At 46.7% G+C, this 20,436-nt stretch overlaps 1 protein-coding gene across 1 annotated transcript in view; it reads left to right on the top strand.

The window, feature by feature from the left end:
* DNAH8 (dynein axonemal heavy chain 8) overlaps positions 1-20,436 on the top strand; it is a 611,430-nt gene that overhangs the window by 321,567 nt on the left and 269,427 nt on the right. The window contains exons 42-43 of the mRNA XM_025186355.3: positions 3,651-3,875; positions 18,259-18,431. Of these exons, the coding sequence (XP_025042140.3) occupies positions 3,651-3,875; positions 18,259-18,431 (398 nt within the window). The remainder of the gene's footprint in view (positions 1-3,650; positions 3,876-18,258; positions 18,432-20,436) is intronic.

Below are 20,436 nucleotides of genomic sequence, written 5' to 3' on the forward strand. Positions count from 1 at the left end.
TCATTCCCAAGGTCTCCTCATCGTTTCACATCAACGAGCTGATCGTCCTTCCCTCATTTTACCCTAAGCCGCATGCCTCGAATAAGGAAGCCCTGCTACATACTCTTGATGTATGGCACGCTCTTTCCTTTTACATAGACAGAACCCGTCAGTGGAGGCGAACAGATAGACTTTTGGTATCAACAGCTCAACGATCCAAGGACGCTGCACTCTCCACTCAACGCATCGCCAGGCTTATCACCCTATGCATAACCACATGCCACTCCATGCGGGACAGACCTCTGTCTTCTCAACCACGAGCACACTGGACCAGGGCAGTGGCGACATCTACAGCCTTCGCCGAGGGGTTCCACTCGCAGATATTTGTAGGGTAGCAACATGGGCTTCCAGCACTTCATTCATGAGACACTACGCTATAGTGCAAAGATGGGTGGTGGATCACACGGTGGCTTCCGCAGTCCTATCTACTGTGAAAACTAATTGACTCAGAGTGCTTCTTGTTCCGGCTACTGCTATACAGTCACCTAGAGTGGAGCACCCACGGGGCCACTAAAAGAAGAAGAAGTTACTCACCTTGTATAGTAATGATGGTTGTTCGAGATGTGCCCCGTGGGTGCTCCACGTCCTGCCCTCTTCCCCACGCTGGGTTTTTTCTCTTTTCTCATTTCAGAGACCAAGCGGTGAGAGGAACTGGCGGGGGGTGGAGGGAGGCGAACCGCACACTTTAGAAAGGGCGTGAATGCCCCGTGGCACAGGGAGTATGTGCGGTGCAGCAAGATATGGCTCTGAAATCTTCCGACCAGTGGTGCCGGGATGGACCCGATACCTAGAGTGGAGCACCCACAGGGCACATCTCGAAGAACCATCGTTACTATACAAGATGAGTAACTTCTTCTTCTCGTGCTCCTTCAATTTCTCCTCAATCTTTGCGTGCACAGCAAATAACAGTCACAGTTCCCAGTGCTCTTTGTATGGCACACCACCCAGAACCAGAGGAAGGTCAACTATTTGACGTTGAGGAACACCGACCAGATGTCTCAGCAACCGATCAGTCCTCATCATCCCCCGAGGAGGCGATAATACCCGATGACCAATCTCTTCCGGACTACTTGAAGCAGATTCAGGAGCTCTTTAAATGGGTGGCTGCATCCCAGGACATCCCATTACCCAAGGTACCAGAGAAACAACACTGGTTTCTCAATAATCTTCAGCCCTTGCAATGGGGGAAAATCACAATACCTACAGACGAGGCTATTATTAAAGCCGCTGATGAAATCTGGCACAGCCCAGCATCAGTGCCACCATCCAATAAATACACGAACAAGAGGTACTTTGTTTCTCCACAGAGGACCAACTTTTTATTTTCTGATCCTCAGCCAAATTCGTTAATTGTTGATATTGCGCAACACGGGTCCAAACTCCCAAAATATAAAAACACTGAAGAGAAAGCAAACAAGTATATGGACTTGTTTGGCAGGAAGCTTTACTCTTCCTTCACCTTACTTCTACGTATAGTCAACTATGCAGTGCTATTGTCCAATCATAACTTCAACAACTATACAAAACTTACCATCCTCATGGAACACCTGTCATACTCCAAAAGGCCCATATTAAAATCCATTGTTCGAGAAGGTTACACTTGCTCCAGGATGGCCCTCCAAATATTGCTGGATATAGCAGACACAGCAGCCAGAGCTACTGCAACATTGGTAGTGATGAGGAGAGCCTCCCGGCTACAATCTGCAAGGGTCCCTCATGAGCTGCAATCGAAAGTTGAAGATCTTCCTTTTGATAAGCAGAAATTATTTCCCGAAAAGACTGATGATGTGTTGTATTCCATAAAGGACTCCAGAACAACTTTGCACACACTTGGCATATATACTCCCCCATACCACCGTAAATGATACACCCCCTATCAAAAACACTGGGAGTTCTCATATTCCAGATATCTACAGCACAGCTTTGATCATGCAAGGAACAAGCAGCTCCCTCAGAGGAGATGCCCACAGACCGCTTGCAATACCTCTAACCAGATACTGTGGTCTGGCTGACCACGGCTCATGAAAACTCCAATCTGTGGCGCCAGGACAACCTGACACCAACAGGGAAGCACCCATGGGGACATCACCAACAGTGGAGCACCCATGGGGACATCACCAACAGTGGAGCACCCATGGGGACCCACATGTTGAAGAACCATGATTACGGCACCAAGATGAGTAACTCCCTCTTTCCTCTCACTCCCTGACAAAAGGGAACAGTCAGCAGTGTTCCCATACAAATGGGGAGGGGAGCTGCCATCCCACCAAAGGGTGCCTTGGGATAGGAGACTTGGGCAGTTTCAGGAGAGAGAGGGACCCCCAGCCAGCCACTTTTACCTACCTGGTGATTCTGTCTCTTTTATGTATGGGTTGATGCATCCCTGTACGTATTGGAACTTCAACCCTTACCTTGTTTTAAGTTATCATAAGAGGAAGGTGCATACCAAATTTGATGGTCTTAGCTCTTACTGTTTAGGAGGTGTTCTTGAACAAAGAGATGGACAGACAAACTCTTTCAAATAAATAGTAGATAAGAGTAAGTGTAGAATTGCCTTTTGAAGTGTATGAATAACAGTGCCTGATTGGGTACTGGGATCAATAGTGTGTTCTCCTAGCTTCAAGGCCTGCTCAAAGAGCAACAATTATGAAAAGGTGTGGAACCATTTTCTTATGAGGCAGGGGTTCAGGTGGAGGAGCTGTAGGTGGATAGCAGAGATGAAGTGATGGTCTGTAAACCATGGACTAGGGGGCATCAGACATAAGATAATCCATAGAGGACCACAAGAAGGTACCTGCCCCATGATGAGTAGTACAGCCCTGTGACAGTACCACACCACCTATAATTGCTTTGATCAAACATATTCAAATCCTGAGGGAAGGTTGGAAGCATGAGAGCTCTAGTGGGTATTATGACAAGAAGCTGCATCAAAAAATCCTGGTTACAGGTAATTGATCTACATTTTGCTTATATGTGGGGTATGGATTAAATGGTGTTTGACATATAATTCCTTTGAATTCTGAGGCTATGCAAGGGCCTTTATTGTACGTTAGAGCAGCTCTGAGGCTGTAATTTATATTCTGCTTCCTATGGATTCTTAAATCCCTGAGAAATGAAAATAATTGTGTACTATACTTGACCAATGTACCCAAACATCTCCCTGATCCATCCGCTGGAAGCATGTCTGGTGTAAAATTATTGCCCTTGCGCTGCATTGCCTATGGGATATTTTCACAGTGCCATGTCTACCCATTTTAAGATTGATGTATACTTATGTAGCCAGAGCAGTATAAAAGGAATTAAAATGTATCTGAGAACTATGTCCAACATATCGGTATACCTCACTGTGTAACTGAGATAATAGTAAAATAACGTATAAGTTTACTTCTGAGTTTACTTGAATGTTTGTGAAATATGACTTGATGGAAATATGCGCCCTTGAAACCTATTATTTTGTATCAGTTGAAACAGGGAAATCCTTAATGAGAAATCTCTTTGAAACTCTCCAGTAAGTTACGCTAAAATATACTTGGAAAGTAAGATATCAAAGTCTTATAAACCTTGGCTTGCAATAAATATTAATATGTCAATTTACATGTTATGTTTTATAGGTAGGGTTACTGGGAATTCAGATGTTGTGGACACATGATTCAGAAGAAGCCCTACACAATGCAAAAGATGACAGGAAAATCATGCAAGTAACCAATCAGAAATTTCTGGATATACTAAATACACTTATCAGCCAGACAACACATGATCTTTCCTCATTCGACAGAGTGAAATTTGAAACCCTGATTACCATTCACGTGCATCAGAGAGATATTTTTGATGACTTGGTAAAGTACAGATTTTAATTTCTAAGAGCCACATATAGTTTCTGTCAGAATGATAATTTAGTGCTTCTATCTGCAGGAGCCCAAATTCCATGTGTGTTTGTTACTATGGAAACATCATCATTATTCTCTTTAGAGTTAAGATTGTATTTGTATTTTTGCTTGCCCCCTCTAATTATTAAATTTAATCTCCAAATTATTACTTTCTCTAAAGATATATGGCATGCAGATAAATAGTGGCACATTTTTAAAGTTCTTATACACAAATGCTAGAAGTACAAATAATAAAATGGGTGAACTAGAGTGCCTCGTATTAAAGGAGGATATTGATATAATAGTCATCACAAAAACTTGGTGGAATGAGGACAATCAAAGGGACATAGTCATATCAGGGTACAAAATACATCAGAAGGACAGAACAGATAGTGCTGGTGGGAGAGTGGCACTATAGGTGAAAGTAAATGTAGAATCAAATGAAGTAAAAAATCTTAAATGAACCAAAATGTTCCATAGAATCTCTATGGATAGCAATTCTATTCTCTAATAATAAGAATATAGCAGTAGGGATATATTATTGACCACCTAACAAGGATAGTGATAGTGACTATGAAATGCTAAGGGAGATTAGAGAGACTATCAAAATAAAAACAAATAGTGGGGGATTTCAACTATCCCCATATTTCAAGTATCCCAGTATTGATAGCATATCACCTCAGGATGGGATGGAGAGATAAAATTTCTTGATACCTTAAATGACTGCTTCTTGAAGCAGCTGGTTCTAGAACCCACAAGAGTAGAGGCAATTCTTGGTTTAGTCCTAAGTGGAGTCGAGGATTTAGTCCAAGAGGTAAATATAACTGGATTGCTTGTAAGTAGTGTCCATAATGTAATAAAATTTAACATCCGTGTGATGAGAGCAACACCTGAGCAGCCCAATGCTGTGACATTAAATTTTAGAAAGGGGAACTACTCAAAAATGAGGAGGCTTCTAATCTGAGGGTACGTCTACACTAGCCCCCTAGATCGATCTAGGGAGGCTAATGAGGGCGACCAAAATTGCAAATCAAGCCCGGGATTTAAATATCCCACGCTTGATTTGCATGTTCCCGGCCGGTCACCATTTTAGAAATTGACTAGCCCGAAGTAACTGCCCGCGTCTACACGCGGCAGTGAAACGGGATTCCGATTTAAAGCCCTAACACGAATTAGCTGGTATTCCTCCGGCAATGAGGTTTACCAGCTAATTCGATTTAGGGCTTTAAATCGGAATCCCGTTTCACTGCCGCGTGTAGATGCAGGCAGTTACTTCGGGCTAGTCAATTTCTAAAATGGCGACCGGCCGGGAACATGCAAATCAAGCGGGGGATATTTAAATCCCGGGCTTGATTTGCAATTTCGGTCGTCCTCATTCGCCTCCCTAGATCTATCTAGGGGGGTTAGTGTAGATGTACCCTGAGTGTCTGACTTGGTCACAAACATACACACACACAATGTGAAACTAGAAGAACTATTTTCTATAGGGTTGTGTTGCACTTGCATAATACGGATCCTAAACTCATTTAAAATACCCAATGCCAATCATCTGATGTTTTACTTTGTATTTTCAGTATTACCACTTCTGTATTATTATTTGTTGTGTGTGTTTCTTTATGACTTATTTTTACTGCTTTATGCAATATTAATCAAATTAAGAGTTGACATCTGAGAAGAATTGTGTAAGCCTGAGTGCCTTTTACTCTACTTTCCTTTCTAATATCAGAAAATACTATTTGATATATACATGAGAACATGACTATTTCTAGTGGACTCATAGATTTGCTTAGCATCTTAAAGCTGAGCTATTTGTGCAAATATCATGCATATAAGTGGGATTGTTTTGTGAATGTCAAAAGTCTGTAGCACGCTACTTTGACCAGTTGCTTCATTTTTTTCAGAGCAACTTTCCCTGAAAATATAGCGGTCTAGGGTGGGGGTAGGTTATTAAATTGGGCCTCTGGTACATTTTTTAATGCTTTTAATTAATGGTCATTACTTTGTTTGTCATTTGTATCCCACATTTTGGTGTGTTTACTAGATTGAATTGTTAGAAAGGATGATAAAATTCAAGTACTCCAAGAACAGGGTCAATTTTTCTTTTTATTTGATTTCATATTAAGTAAACATATTAAGTAGTACATCTTGTTAATTATATCTTATTTTAATATTCTTTCTTCTTCCTCCATATCTATGAACTGCTTAAAAATAAATATTACATCTAGGTTTTTTTTGCGCATATCAGCACGTTACCTCAATATTGGTACTGCACATAACAGAATTCATTCATTCCGCACATCAATGGAAAATATTAGAGGGAACAACCCCATCCTCAGATACAAATTGCTCTGAGGTATAATGCAGGGGTGTCCAACCCATGGCTCACAAGTCGCATGAGGCTCTTGATGAAAAAAATTTTGGCCCCTGACAGAATTGGAATGGAACCTGGAATCGCTCAGGTCAGCCACTCTCATGGCCGGGCAGCTGTGAACCAAATGCGCACTCACAGCCCAGGCCATTCCATTCACAGCCCCCGGTGCACTACGTCATATCCTGCACATGCAGGCCAGGTCGCACACTGTGTCCCAGCCTGCATGTGCTAGCAGCAGCTCTGAGACCTGGGCATAAGGTTAGTGAGGGAGGGGTATTGGTTTACAGCTGGAAGGGGAGGTGTCTCGCTCTGGGGAAGCGGAAGGGCATTGGGGGGGTGCTCACGGCATGCCAGCCACTCAGTGCCTGGAGGGAGACGCACGGCTGTAGCAGAGGCAGCGGCTCTGGAACCCGAGAATTAGGATAGAGCAGGGGGGATTGGTATAGAGGGGGGCTGGTGCCTGGCTCTGGGAGGGGGGATTGGGTTAGGGGTGTGTGTGCCTGGCTCTGGGGAAGGAGAGAGGGATTGGGTTGGGGGGTGTGCCTGGCTCTGGGGAAGGGGAGGAGGATTGGGTTAGAGCAGAGGGGTATCTGGGGGAGGGGAGAAGAAGAGCAGCCAGCGCACTTCCTGAGACCCAGTATCTGCAGGTACTGGCCCCAGCTGTCTCTGTCCCCTCTTCCTGGCCAGACCCCCCCCCACAAGCACCCTGCCCCAACACCCTGTCCCCTGTCCCCATCACCGCACTTGGGAACACGTTAGTGAGGCTTGGGGGGTTTTGGAGCAGTTGTTTTTTTGCATATCACTTGTGTGGCCCCAACTGACTCACTTCTGTGGGTCAGTGACCCCTGACTCAAAACAGGTTGCCCACCTTTCTCATAAATAAAGACAATGCTGAAACATTTTGTGTTTGACGTAATATTTTATTTTAAAATTAATCCTGTCCAACAAGTCCCCAATTGGGGCCAAGTCCCTATCTGGATGCTGCATCATAACACTCCTGCACCCCCCTCCCCCAACTCCAGACCTGAGCCTCTCATACACTGGAACCCCCTGTCTTGAGCCTCTCACATCCCCAAACACCTGTACCCCCACATCCCCTGTCTTCTGCCACAACACTCCTGCACTATCCACACATTGCAAATCTGTGTCCTGAGCCCATCATACTCCCAGCCTCCTTGCCCTGAGCCCCACATGCAACCCAGCCCAAACTCCTTCATCCTCACAGCCACAAGCCTGCGGCTTGCTCAGCACCCCAACCCTCCACCTGACCTTAACACTCTTCAGTCTTGATCCCCCTTCCTTAGCCAGCATCCTCTTCTCTACTTCCGCCTGCACCCAAATTCCCTCCCAGAGCTTGCACCTTTCACCCCTTCCCAGTGCTTTTTTTGTGAGCCACATTAGCAGTGGAGACAGCGTGAAGACCCGGGGCAAAAATGTTAACCAAAAAAAAAAAAAAAAAGCCATGCCATGGGATGGCTGTACCAGCACCTATTTCCCCCCGTTTCTTTTTTCTCAACAATTTTGCCCTGGCTCTTCACGCTGTCTCCACTGCTATTGTTGTTCTTTGTCTGGTACAGGTTGGCCACCACTGGATTAATGGCTCTAAAAAAATGCTTTGATATGCCACGTGCAGGTTCTGGGGCAGCTGAGGAGATGGTATTTGCTATTTAGCTTCCAGGAAGATTTTTGAGGAACCCAGGAAGCTGAGTAGTAAATAGAAGCTGCTCACTCCCCTATTTGTCTCTAGCTCAGGGGTAGGCAAACACCAGCCCACAGGCCAGAACTGGTCTACCAGGGTTAACCCTGGAGGACCCTCACACTGTTTATTTACCTGCACCACTGCAGGTACAAGAGATCGCAGCTCCCATTGGACAATAAGAGCTGTGATCACTCATACTTGTGGAGTTGCAGATAAATATAGCAGCAGCAACCCATCAGGGGCTAACCCTGGTGAACTGTCACTGTTTATTGCCCATCCCTGCTCTAATAGCTACTTGGGTGTATGTATTCCTCTCCCTCCACCCAACAAGGGAGGCTTTAAAAAGGTTTCAGGCAGACTTGAATGAAATCAGCTGACCTAATTGGTCCAAGGTAGCTCTGCTTTCTCCCACTCTGTTGAAGCCCTCTGGCCTAACACTCTCTCTGAAAAATGCAAAATTTGAAACAGGACTAATACTAAGGCTATGTCTAGACTACAGGGTCCCCCCCCCCCCGAAAAAAGTGGCCTTGAATGCAAACAGGGCTTTTTCGAAAGAGAGCATCCAGGTTTCAAAAAAAGGGATGACTGCCTAGATGATTTCTTTCAAAAGAAGCTTTTTTATAAGATGATTTTGAAAAAGCTTCTTTTGAAAGAAGCTTGTAGTCTAGACATACACTAAATGAGTGGGGTTAGAAAGTTGAAATTGGAGCATTATCTCATTCAGTATGCATCTGTCTGCTGGGTGAAAAAGTATTTTCACAAATCAAAAGGTCAGTGTGAATAGAACATTAGTATATAATTATTAAAATCGTTGTATCATTCTTATATCCTGCTAATATTGCAATAGAGATGGGTTTCCAAACCAACCAAACAAAAAATCCATGTGTATCAGAAACCATCAAAAGAAACAGATTTTAACTATCTCTATTTCAAATTTAAAGTTTTTAATCCTTATATGGCAAACGCAGGGCTGCCCAATAATGTGTCTCAACCCATTTTGTTTTAATGGCAAAAGTTGGGGGATTATATTCTTTTCTATTTTGGATTAGAATATTTAGGCAGCATGTATATTCTTTTAATATTTACAAGAAAAGATGTTTTAAATCACATCCTTCACCATAGATATCACTTTGCACTTCTGTGTATACATAAAATAAACCTTAATTATCCAAATGTCTTGATGGATAATCCTAGAATCATAGAATATTAGAAGTGGAAGGGACCTTGAGAGATCATCAAGTTCAGTCCCCTGCCCTCACGGCAAGACCAAGCACCATCTAGGATCATCCCTGATAGATGTCTATCTAGCCTGCTCTTAAATATCTCCAGTGATGGAGATTCCACAACCTCCTTAGGCAATTTATTTCAGTGTTTAACCACCCTAACAGTTAGGAAGTTTTCCTCAATGTCCAACCTAAACCTCCCTTGCTGCAGTTTAAGCCCATGGCTTCTTATCCTATCATCAGAGGTCAAGGAGAACAATTTTTCTCACTCCTCCTTGTAACACCCTTTAAGATACTTGAAAATGTCTATCTTGTCCCCTCTCAGTCTTCTCTTTTCTAAAGTAAACAAGCCCAATTCTTTTAGTCTTCCCTCATGGCTCATGTTTTCTAGGCCTTTAATAATTTTTGTTGCTCTTCTCTGTACCGTCTCCAATTTCTCCACATCTTTCTTGAAATGTGGTGCCCAGACCTGGACACAATACTTCAACTGAGACCTAATCAGTGCAGAGTAGAGCAAAAAAATGACTTCTCGTGTCTTGCTCACAACACTCCTGTTAATCTATTGTGGGACCAATACAGCAGTACACAGACAATATATACAGGAAGTTTTGGAGAATGTTGGGGATAACTTCTTGGTACAAGTGCTGAAGGAAGCGACCAGGGGCTGTGTGCAGCTTGACCTGCTGCTCACAAACTGGGATGAACTAGTAAGGGAAGTAGAGGTGGGTAACAGCCTGGGAAGAAGTGATCATGAGATTATAGATTTCAGGATCCTGACCAAAGGAAGAAAGGAGAGCAGCAAAATACACACCCTGGACTTCAGAAAAGCAGACTTTGACTTCCTCAGAGAACTGATGGACAGGATTCCCTGGGATATTTACATGAAGGGGAAAGGAGTACAGGAGAGCTGGCAGTATTTTAAAGAAGCCTTATTAAAGGCATAGGAACAAACCATCCTGATGTGCAGCAAGAAAAGCAAATATGGTAGGTGACCAGATTGGCTTACCAGGGAAATCCTTGGTGAGCTTAAACACAAACAGGAAGCTTACAAGAAGTAGAAAGAGAGGAGTATAAATATATTGCTCAAGAATGCAGGGGAGTTATCAGGAAGGCAAAAGCGCAGTTGGAATTGCAACTAGCAAGGGATGTGAAGGGTAACAAGAAAGGTTTCTACAGGCATGTTAGCAATAAGAGGGTGATCAGAGAAGATGTGGGGCCCTTACTAGATGAGGGAGGTAACCTAGTGACAGATGATGTGGGAAAAGCTGAAGTACTCAATGCTTTCTTTGCCTCTGTCTTCACAGACAAGCTCAGCTCCCAGACTAATGCGCTAGGCAACGCAGTATGAGAAGGAGGTGGACAGCCTTTGGTGGGGAAAAAACAAGTTAGAAACTCTTTAGAAAAGTTGGGTCATACACAAATCCATGGGCCCGGATTTAATGCAGCCAAGGGTACTGAAGGAGTTGGCAAATGTCTCTGCAGAGCCTTTGGCCATTATCTTTGAAAACTCGTGGGCTACGTCTACACTGGCCCCTTCTTTGGAATAGCCATGCTAATTTAGAACTTTGGAATAGGGAAATGCACGGGGGATTTAAATATCCCCCACGGGATTTAAATAAACATGGCCGCTGCTTTTTTTCCGGCTTGGAGAAAAGCCGGAAAAGAGCGTCCAGACTGGCGCGATCCTCCGGAATAAAGCCCTATTCCGGAGGATCTCTTATTCCTACTTGAAAGTCTATCTTGTCCCCTCTCAGTAGGAAAAAAGCCGGAAAAAAAGCGGCGGCCATGTTTATTTAAATCCCGCAGGGGATATTTAAATCCCCCGCGCATTTCCCTATTCCAAAGTTCTAAATTAGCATGGCTATTCTGAAGAAGGGGCCAGTGTAGACACAGCCGTGCAGATCGGGAGAGATACTGGATGACTGGAAAAAAGCCAATGTGGTGCCCATCTTTAAAAAAGGGAAGAAGGACAATCCAGGGAACTACTGACCAGTCAGCGGAAAAATCATGGAGGGGATCCTCAAGGAATCCATTTTGAAGAACTTGGAAGAGGGAAAAGTGATCAGGAATAGTCAATATGGATTCACGAAGGGCAAGTCACGCCTGACCAATCTGATTAGCTTCTCTGATGAGCTAAATGGCTCTGTGGATATGGGAAAGTCAGTGGATGTGATATATCTTGACTTTAGCAAAGCTTTGGATACGGTCTCCCACAATATTCTTGCCAACAAGTTAAGGGAGTATGGAATGGAGAAATGGACTGTAAGATGACGTAGGGGTCTGGGCTCCGCCCGGGGTTCCCGCCTCCTCCCTCTTTCCTGTACGTAGGGTCCTCAGCCAGCCCCTTCCTCTTTAGTCAATCACATACCTGTCTGGGATGAGTCCAATGTCTTTAATGCTCACACTGAGCTTACAGTCCTGGGTTGGCGGAGACACCCCCGTGCCCTTATTTCTGCCCTTGCCTCATCATAGCAGGGCGGGAGCTAGGGGGACCCGGGCCCACCCTTTCCTCCGGGTCCCAGCCCAGGGCCCTAGGGAAGGGGAGATGGCGTTCTCTCCTCTCCCTGTGGTCAGCGGGGACACCCCCAAAACTCACTGACCCATGGGCCAGACGCCCTGCCCTGGACTACTTCCTACTCACCCTGTTAAATTCTCTGGCTAGCTCGTCACAACCCGATCACACCTTCTGCTGACGACTTCCCCGCGGCTACGTCCTGTCCGCCGGAGCCCGGTCTCCCTTCCGGTCGGGGGCTGGCCCTTTTTGAATCTGGCGCTCACAGGGATATTTCTCCCTCTGGGCATGCCCCCGTCTTCCCGTCAGCCTCCGCCCTTTGATGTGAGAGGCAGGATCTCTCTTGACCACTCATGGCCACTCTCACATCTGCGTCAGCGTCTGGCCACAGCGCCATTTGCTCAGCCGCCTTTGCCTCTGGCAGCAGGTCTCAGGATGCATCAGCACCACCCACGGCCCCCGGGTGAGCTGGCGTTCCCTGACCAGCCCCGCTCCCTAGGACTCCCGGCGTGAGGGTGCGGAGTCCGCCGGCTCCATCACACACCTCCCCCTTCAAGTCAGGGCCTACTTCTCCCTGTGGCCCAGTGTATCTCTCCCCCAGTCATGAGAGGAAGTCTGCATTTAAGTGGGTTTTACCAGGTCAGTGCCGATTGTCAAAGCAGTAGGGCTGCAATACAAGATACCATCACATTATCCTGGGGTTTGAGTCCTTCATTGACTGTAGCCATTGGAGGGGTGTGTGGTCTGTCACCAGCTGGAAGTGAGTCCCTGTGAGATAATAACGTAATGAGTCAACGGCCCATTTAACAGCTAATGCCTCTTTCTCTATAGTGGAATAATGTTGCTCCCGCACAAACTGCTTCCTGCTCGTGTACAGCACCGGGTGTTCGGCCCCCTCATCTTCTTGGGACAGGACAGCCCCTATGTAAGATAAAGGGCCTCTCAAAGTCTGGTTGTACCAGTATCGGGGCTTGAATCAGCCACATTTTAATGACTGAAAGGTGTGCTCAGTGTGTCCCGTCCATATGACCCTTTTTGGGTGGCTGTTTGTAATTAGCTCTGTCAGAGGGGCTGCTATCGTTGTGAAGTCCGGCATGAAGCGACAATAGTAGCCCACTAAATCCAGGAAACGTTGTACCTATTCCTTTGTGGTGGAGCGCGGAGCCTTCTGTATAGCTTGTACTTTGCCCACCAGTGGTCAGAGCTACCCTCGACCAACCGTATATCCTACATATGTTATTTCCCACTACCCAATGTGGCAATTATGGCGGTTAGCTGTGAGGCCGGCCTCCCCTAAGGCCGAGAGCACTGCGTTTAGGTGTTCTAAGTGCTTGAGACAAGTCTCACTGTAAATCACAATATCATCAATATAGGCTGCAGCGTACTGTTTGTTCTGATACAGTATCTTATTCATCAATCTTTGGAATGTAGCTACAGACTCATGGAGGCTGAAGGGCATCATTACGAATTGGTAAAGGCCAAAGGGGGTGGAAAAGGCCATCTTTTCACGTGATGAAGGGATGAGTAGGATCTGCCAGTACCTCTTCGAAAGGTCTAGGGTGGAGATATACTGGGCTTGGCCCAACTGCTCCAGGAGCTCATCCACCCTCGGCATCGGATATGCGTCAAAACGTGATATTGTGATCACTTTGCGGAAATTGATGCAGAAGCGGATGGCTCCGTCGTATTTTTGCACCAACACAATGGGACTATGCCACTCACTGTGTGATTCCTCCACTATGCCCCACCACACCATTGTGTCTAGTCCGAACTACCTAGTTCGAGCCCCGTGTAGCCGCGCTGCATGGGGTTCGAACCAGCGGGGTTTTAAAAATGGCGGCTCCCCGCTTATGCAAATGAAGCCCGGGTAATTCAAATCCCGGGCTTCATTTGCAAGTGCGGTATGCCTACATTACCCTCCTAGTTCAAACGAGGAGGGTAGTGTAGACATACCCAGGGTGCGCAATTTTGCTCGTAGCTGCATAATGTATTGGATCGACCCCCGGACCTGGGTTTCCTGCCCCTCCCATCCTTCCTTCACAATATTCAATATGCCCCTTGGCCGCCGCCCATATAACAGTTCAAACAGGAAAAATCCCGTTGATGATTGGGGGACCTCCCAGACTGCAAATAGCAGGGCAGGTAGCAGTTTGTCCCACTCCCAGGGTTCCTGCTCTACAAACTGGCGTAACATTAGTTTCTGAGTCTTATTAAATCGTTCAACTAACCGATGGTTCACTGACGTCCTCAGTGTTCTAATATGTAGGAGCTGACACAACTCGGCCATAAATTGCAAGGTCACTTTGGTCCCCTGATCCATTAAGATGGTCTGGAGGAGTCCCACTCATGAAAAGATTTTTAGTAATTCAGTTGCCAATATGGGTGTGGTGGTGTTTTTAAGTGGAACCGCCTCGGGGTACCTGATTGTGTAGTCGATCATGACCAGAATATATTGATGGCCGGCCCGAGAGAGCTCTAATGGCCCGACCAAATCAAGGGCCACTCTCTCAAAGGGCACCCCCACTATGGGTAGAGGCACCAAGGGCGCCTGGGGTACCCCACCCGGAGAAGTTCTCTAGCACTCGGGGCATGAATCACAAAAGTCCCATACCTCCCTGTAGACCCCCAGTAAATAGAAGTGCTGCAGGATTCATTGCAACATTTTTTCACAGCCCAGATGCCCAGCTCAGGGGTTCTCATGGGCGACCTCTAAAACATGTCTCCGATAACATCATGGTATCAGTAACTAGTGGGTATCCCCCTACCACTCTGTTCCCCTTTGCACGCTGTACAGGTGGTCGCCACATACCTCGAAGTAGGGGCCTTCTCCTCGTTCCTCCGTGGGGTCGTCTGGGTCACTGGCCTTCCCAGCCTGCTCCCAGGTTTGTTGGAGTGTCATGTCCTCCCTCTGTTCTTGGGTGTAGTCCCCTTTGTCCATCTTCAGGGTTATCGTGGAGGCAGCGTTGAGTCCCTCCTCTGTATTGGGCATCTGTGGTGTGGTCTGGCTGTTGTTGACCAGGGCCTCCCTTACCGCTGGGTGCTCCGTCCGTGTGCCGGCCTTCAGGGATTGTTTAAACCCGTCCCAATCACACCTGAGGAGGACCGGATAAGGTAGGGTTGGGGCGAGGGCCACTTGACAGAGTCTGACCCGTCATCAATCTGTATCCATGTGGTGGGGTATGGTCTCACCTTCCTGTGCACACATTGGTTCCAGGTCATCGCCCCTGCTGGGGTTTTATCCACCAGGAGATCGGCCCTCACTATGATCTGTCCACACCCAGAGTCAATCAGCACGCTGGCAGGCATCCCCCCTCCCTTTATTGTTGTCAGGATGCGATCCGCCATTGGCCGGCACTCTGCCATTGTAGTGTCAACCTGCCAGCCCAGCATTCAGTCCGTTACTGGGCAGTTGCGGAGGAAATGCCCTTCCTGGCCGCACTGGTAACAAGCTCCTCGTGATCGCCCAGGCATCTCCCCGGTGTCCCCTCCTTTTTCTTCGGTCAGAGGTCTGGGGGGTTCCACTGGCCTACGCGCCAGGTTGGACCAGATGGGTGCCATTCGGCAGCTGTTCAAATGCCCCCTTGGGGCTGCACCTATGGGAGTAGGGACCACCCGAGCAGGCGGGAGCCATTCCACCGGTACCTTCCTTCCTGTGGTGACCTTCACTTCCTTCCCTGTCAATGGAGGTCTTGGCAGCGAGAAAGTGTTCAAGCAGTGTCACCGCTTCACCCATGGTGGTGGGATGGTTTCAGCGTACCCATCTTTGTTCTTCTGCGGGTAGTACCTGGATGAACTGCTCCATGTCGATGGTCTCCGCTACCTGCAACCCGCTCTTCTGTTCAGGCTCCAGCCACCTCCAGGCCAGCTCCCACAACTTCTGGAGTAGCATCCGCGGGCGCTTTTTTGCGCGATATCGTGTCTGTCTAAACCGGAGGTGGTAGGTCTCAGGGGTGACCCCCAACTGGTCTAGTATTGCCTCTTTTACCTTATAGTAGTGGGTTGCATCACGAGCTGACAGGCCCCAATTGGCAAGTTGGGCTGCGTCCGTCAGGTAGGTGGCCAGGAGAGTTGCCCAATGGTCCTCTGGCCACCAGGTTGCCGTGGCCACTCTCTTGAACATAATTAAAAATGCCTCAGGGTTGTCTTTGGGGCCCATTTTTGTCAGCCTCAGTGATAGGCATGGCACGGGTTCTCCCTCAGTGTCATCCATTACGGATAGGCTGACGTCTCCTTGCCCCGCTGCCCTGGCCTGCTGCCACCACTTGTCCTGTTGTCACTGTTATTGTTCACCCAGCTCCTGGACCAACTGTCTTTGTTACTCTTGCTGTTGGGCCGCTAGTTGTTGGAGCAGCTGGGTCTGTTGCTGGTGACTCTGTCATTGTTGCTCTACAAGCAACTCCCAAATTTTACTGTCCTCCATTGACCCTTGTTCAGTCGGGCTTCGTCGCCTTCTCTGGAATAAGAGGCAAATCCCGTCGCCCTTTGTCCTCCGCTCTACTGGGTACGTCACCCCTTAGTATCAGGGTGTGGGGTCGTTACTCACATTCTCCACCATATGTAGGGTCTGGGCCCCACCCGGGGTTCCTGCCCCCTCCCTCTTTCCTGTAAGTAGGGTCTGCAGCCAGCCCCTTCTTCTTTAGTCAATCACACACCCGTCTGGGATGAGTCCTTGGGCAGGGGACTGAACTTGATGACCTCATGATGTCTCTTCCAGCTCTATGATTCTATGACTCTATGAATGCATCCCAGAATCATGTTTACTTTTTTGTAACAGTGTCACGCTGTTGATTCGTATTCAGCTTGTGGTCCACTGTGACCCCTGCATCCCTTTCTGCAGTACTCCTTCCTAGAAAATCACTTCCCATTCTGTATGTGTGAAACTGATTGCTCCTTCCTTCTTTGCATTTGTCTTTATTAAACTTTATCTTATTTACCTCAGACCATTTCTCTAGTTTGTCCCGATCACTTTGAATTATGATGCTATCCTCCAAAGCAGTTGCAACCCCTCCCAGCTTCGTATCATCTGCAAACTTAATATCCATACTCTCTATGCCAATATCTATATCACTGATGAAGATATTGAACAGAACTGGTCCCAAAACAGACCCCTGCAGGACTCCACTTGTTGTGCCCTTCTAGCATGATTATGAACTATTAATAACTACTATCTGAGAATGGTTATCCAGCCAGTTATGCATCTACGTTTATAGTAATCCCACTAGTTTATTGATAAGAAGATCATGTGCTTTACTAAACTCTAAGGGTATGTCTACACTAGCTCGATAGTATGAGCTAGGTAGGGTAATTAGGGCAAGCGGAGTTGCAAATGAAGCCCGGGATTTAAATATCTCGGGCTTCATTTGCATGTTCCTGCCGCCGCCATTTTTAAATCCCCCTTAGTCCAAACTCCGTGCCCGCGGCTACACCAGTACTGAGTGGGTAAGTACACGAGGACACCAGTACTGAGTAGTGGGACGACCAGCAGGGCTCCAGAACTTCCGCATGCAGAAGGACACCTTTACGGAGTTATGCAAGTGGCTTGCCCCTACCCTAAGGCAACGGGACACACGCATGTGCCCCGCCCCCAAAACGGGTTGGCAGAAACAGAAGCTTGTCACGCTGGACAGCTACTTCTCCATTGGGAACTTGTTCAGCTTGTGGAGATAGATCATTGGGGCCATGCTCATGCAGGTATGACTCTCTTTGCTGTTGTGCCAGGTGGGTGGTGAAGCACTGGAATGGGGTTCCCTGGGGAAGGGGGGATGGACTCTCTCCCCCCCGCCAGAGGGGTTTTCCAGTCCCACCTTTATAAAGCCCTGCTGGGGATGGGGTAAAGTGGATTTGGGCTTGGTGTGAGAAGGAGATTGGGCTTGGAGAATTCTCAAGAGCTTTGGCATCCCTGTGATTCAATGTTTGTATCTTTCTCCAGCTGGTGAGGGCCATCAACACCATCCTGTATCCATCATCAACACCATTAACAACATCATCCTGGACAATGTGGACCCCATCGTTGCTGGCTTTGCCACCATAGCCTTCCCCAACTGTGGGAGGGGGGTGGGGATGGGAGAGGAGAAGTATTGCTGGCGCCCATATCTGCATCCAGGCCTCTGACCACCGGGCCTCCGATTATATCAACTGGAAGGGGTACTTTTCAGTCATGCTGCAGTGAGGCCTTTAGATTGTGAGAATTTTAAGTCAGTTATATGGATCAGCTGCTCATTTATGATATCTGTATTTTGTTTGTCTTTCATGATCATGTTTGTCTTAAACATGTTCCTGTTTAAGCAGTGGGAGCTTTACTATATATGAGTAATAGGTTTCGTATATTGATTCAAAACGTTTTTGGAATTTTAAACTTTGAAAATATGTTATTTATGCAATGCAGATATGTATTTAGTTTTTATTCTTACAAAACTTGAAACAGGTAATCATGCAAGTATAGTGAAATGTTCTAACTTTATTATTCATATGTATGGTACTCATTACATAAGACATAATACTGGGATACTGTGAATCTATAATTTGTGTCTTATTTTTATTTCTTTAAGGTAAAAATGCATATCAAGTCAGCAACTGATTTTGAATGGCTAAAGCAGAGTAGATTTTATTTTAAGGAAGATGTGGATCAAGTTTGGGTATCCATTACAAATGTTGATTTTATTTACCAAAATGAATTTCTGGGGTGCACTGATCGTCTGGTTATAACTCCTCTTACTGACAGGTGAGAAACAATGGCTTTGTTTGGGGACAGGGGAAAAGTAAAAAAATCTGTTTAATGTGCAGTGGTTTATTTTACATAATATCTCCACAGTCTTATACTCTAGTCTGCTGTAAATGTAAAATTGTAAATTGTGTTCCAGAACATGCAGTAAATATCTACCTGTATGTTAGGATAGGCATCCATACTTCTTTTTCATGTAATAAAATGTATCTCACTAAAATACATACTTTTTAACTTATACAGAAATATGATGGCTTCCCACTTCTCAACGATCTCTTCTCACTTCTCAATAATGATTTAATTAACATCAGAAACCTGTTTATACTAGCATAACATTTTCCTAAATAATAAAATACTATTATATCATGATAGCTAGATCTTAGAATTGGTACTTGAGGCCCAAAAAACTCCTGGGCTTGGTTCAGTACGCTGGGGCGGGATGTGTGAATCTAGAAATCTCTTCTTTCTTGCTACTTTCTATTCAGGATCAGCAATTGTTACACCCTTCTTCTAGTACTCATGATTGCAAACTTGGCTCTCAGGCAGATTTGTCTCTCTAAGTCCATTGGTATTTAGTCCATGCACTTTGGCCTTCCCCTTAGCCATCTTTCGGTATAGACATATCCAGTTCCTGTGAAGACCCTTGAGGACCTCAGGACACAAGTGTGTGGTCATGGGCCGAACAGCCGATGCATGTAAATGTCAGGGAATTCAGGGCAGTTTGCCTGTCTTGCCAGGTGTTCCTGCCCTACGTTGAGGGTCAAGTGTGTCTCAGTCCTGACAGACAATATGGCAGCGATGTTCTATATAAGCCAATAGGGTGGAGCTCATTCCATTCCCCTGTGTCAGGAAGCTCTAGCCCTATGGGATCTCTACATAGCACAGGAAGTCCATCTGGATGCCTCATACCTTCTGGGAACCCACAATGTTTTAGCAGATCGACTCAGTATCAAGGTCATGTATGTCACCAGAAACTCCAGTCCCTACAGCTCACGGTCTGGAAGATCCGTGGTTGAGAGGAGGGGAATGCTTGTACTGAGACATGGTACAGAGTGTGCTCATGGAAAGCAGGAAGCCTTTCACTATGGCTACCTATGTTGCCAAGTGGAAGCACTTTGAGGCTGTCCATGTGTCAATTCCCCTCATTTTAGATTACTTACTGGAGCTTAGGCAGCAAGGGCTAGCCACTTCATTAGTGAAGGTGCACCTCACAGGAATCTCAGTTCCACCCAGAATAATGAGGGTATGTCTACACTACAGCGCTAATTAGAACTAACTTAGTTCGAATTAGTTAATTCGAACTAAGCTAATTTGAACTAGCGCATCTCGACTTAAAAACTAGTTCGAATTAGCATTTTGCTAATTCGAACTAGCGCGTCCACACTGATTGGACGCAGGGGCGCATTTAAGGGCGGCTGAAACGGGTTCTGGCAGGGCATCAGGTCAGTAATTGCTTTGTGTGGCTGCTGTCTGAGGCTATCTGAGGCTCGTGCTTAAAGGGACCCTCCTGGACAGCCGGTTCTCAGCTTTTCCATTTGCTTGCCTACCTCGCTGAGGGACAGCAAAGCGTTTTTCTCTGCGCCCGTCTGTGTCGGTGCTTCCCTTCGGGGACGCCGCCGCAGGTGGCAACATGGAGCCAGAGCTCGCCCTGCACTTTCTGGTGCAGTTTATGGACTTGCTGCTACAAGCCTGCCAGCAATGGCTGGAGGCTGCCTGGTTCCACCTGGTGCACGTCAGCCCCCTGCCTCTCCGCCTGGCCACCCTAGGGGCCATGGCGCAGCTGCGGCGGCACCCGGGCATCTGCCGTCTGGACACCAGCAGCAATTGGTGGGACCGCATCGTCCTGGAGCGCTGGGGAGACCAACAGTGGACCCAGAACTTCAGGATGAAGAGGGGCACCTTCCTGGAGCTCTGCGAGTGGCTCGCCCCTGCTCTGCGTAGAAGGGACACTCGCATGAGGCCCGCCACCCCCCTCCAGAAGCGTGTGGCCATCGCCCTCTGGAAG

The sequence above is a fragment of the Pelodiscus sinensis genome, chromosome 3 (genome assembly GCF_052426305.1).
Source record: "Pelodiscus sinensis isolate ZL-2025 chromosome 3, ASM5242630v1, whole genome shotgun sequence".
Classification (NCBI taxonomy): Eukaryota; Metazoa; Chordata; order Testudines; family Trionychidae; genus Pelodiscus; species Pelodiscus sinensis.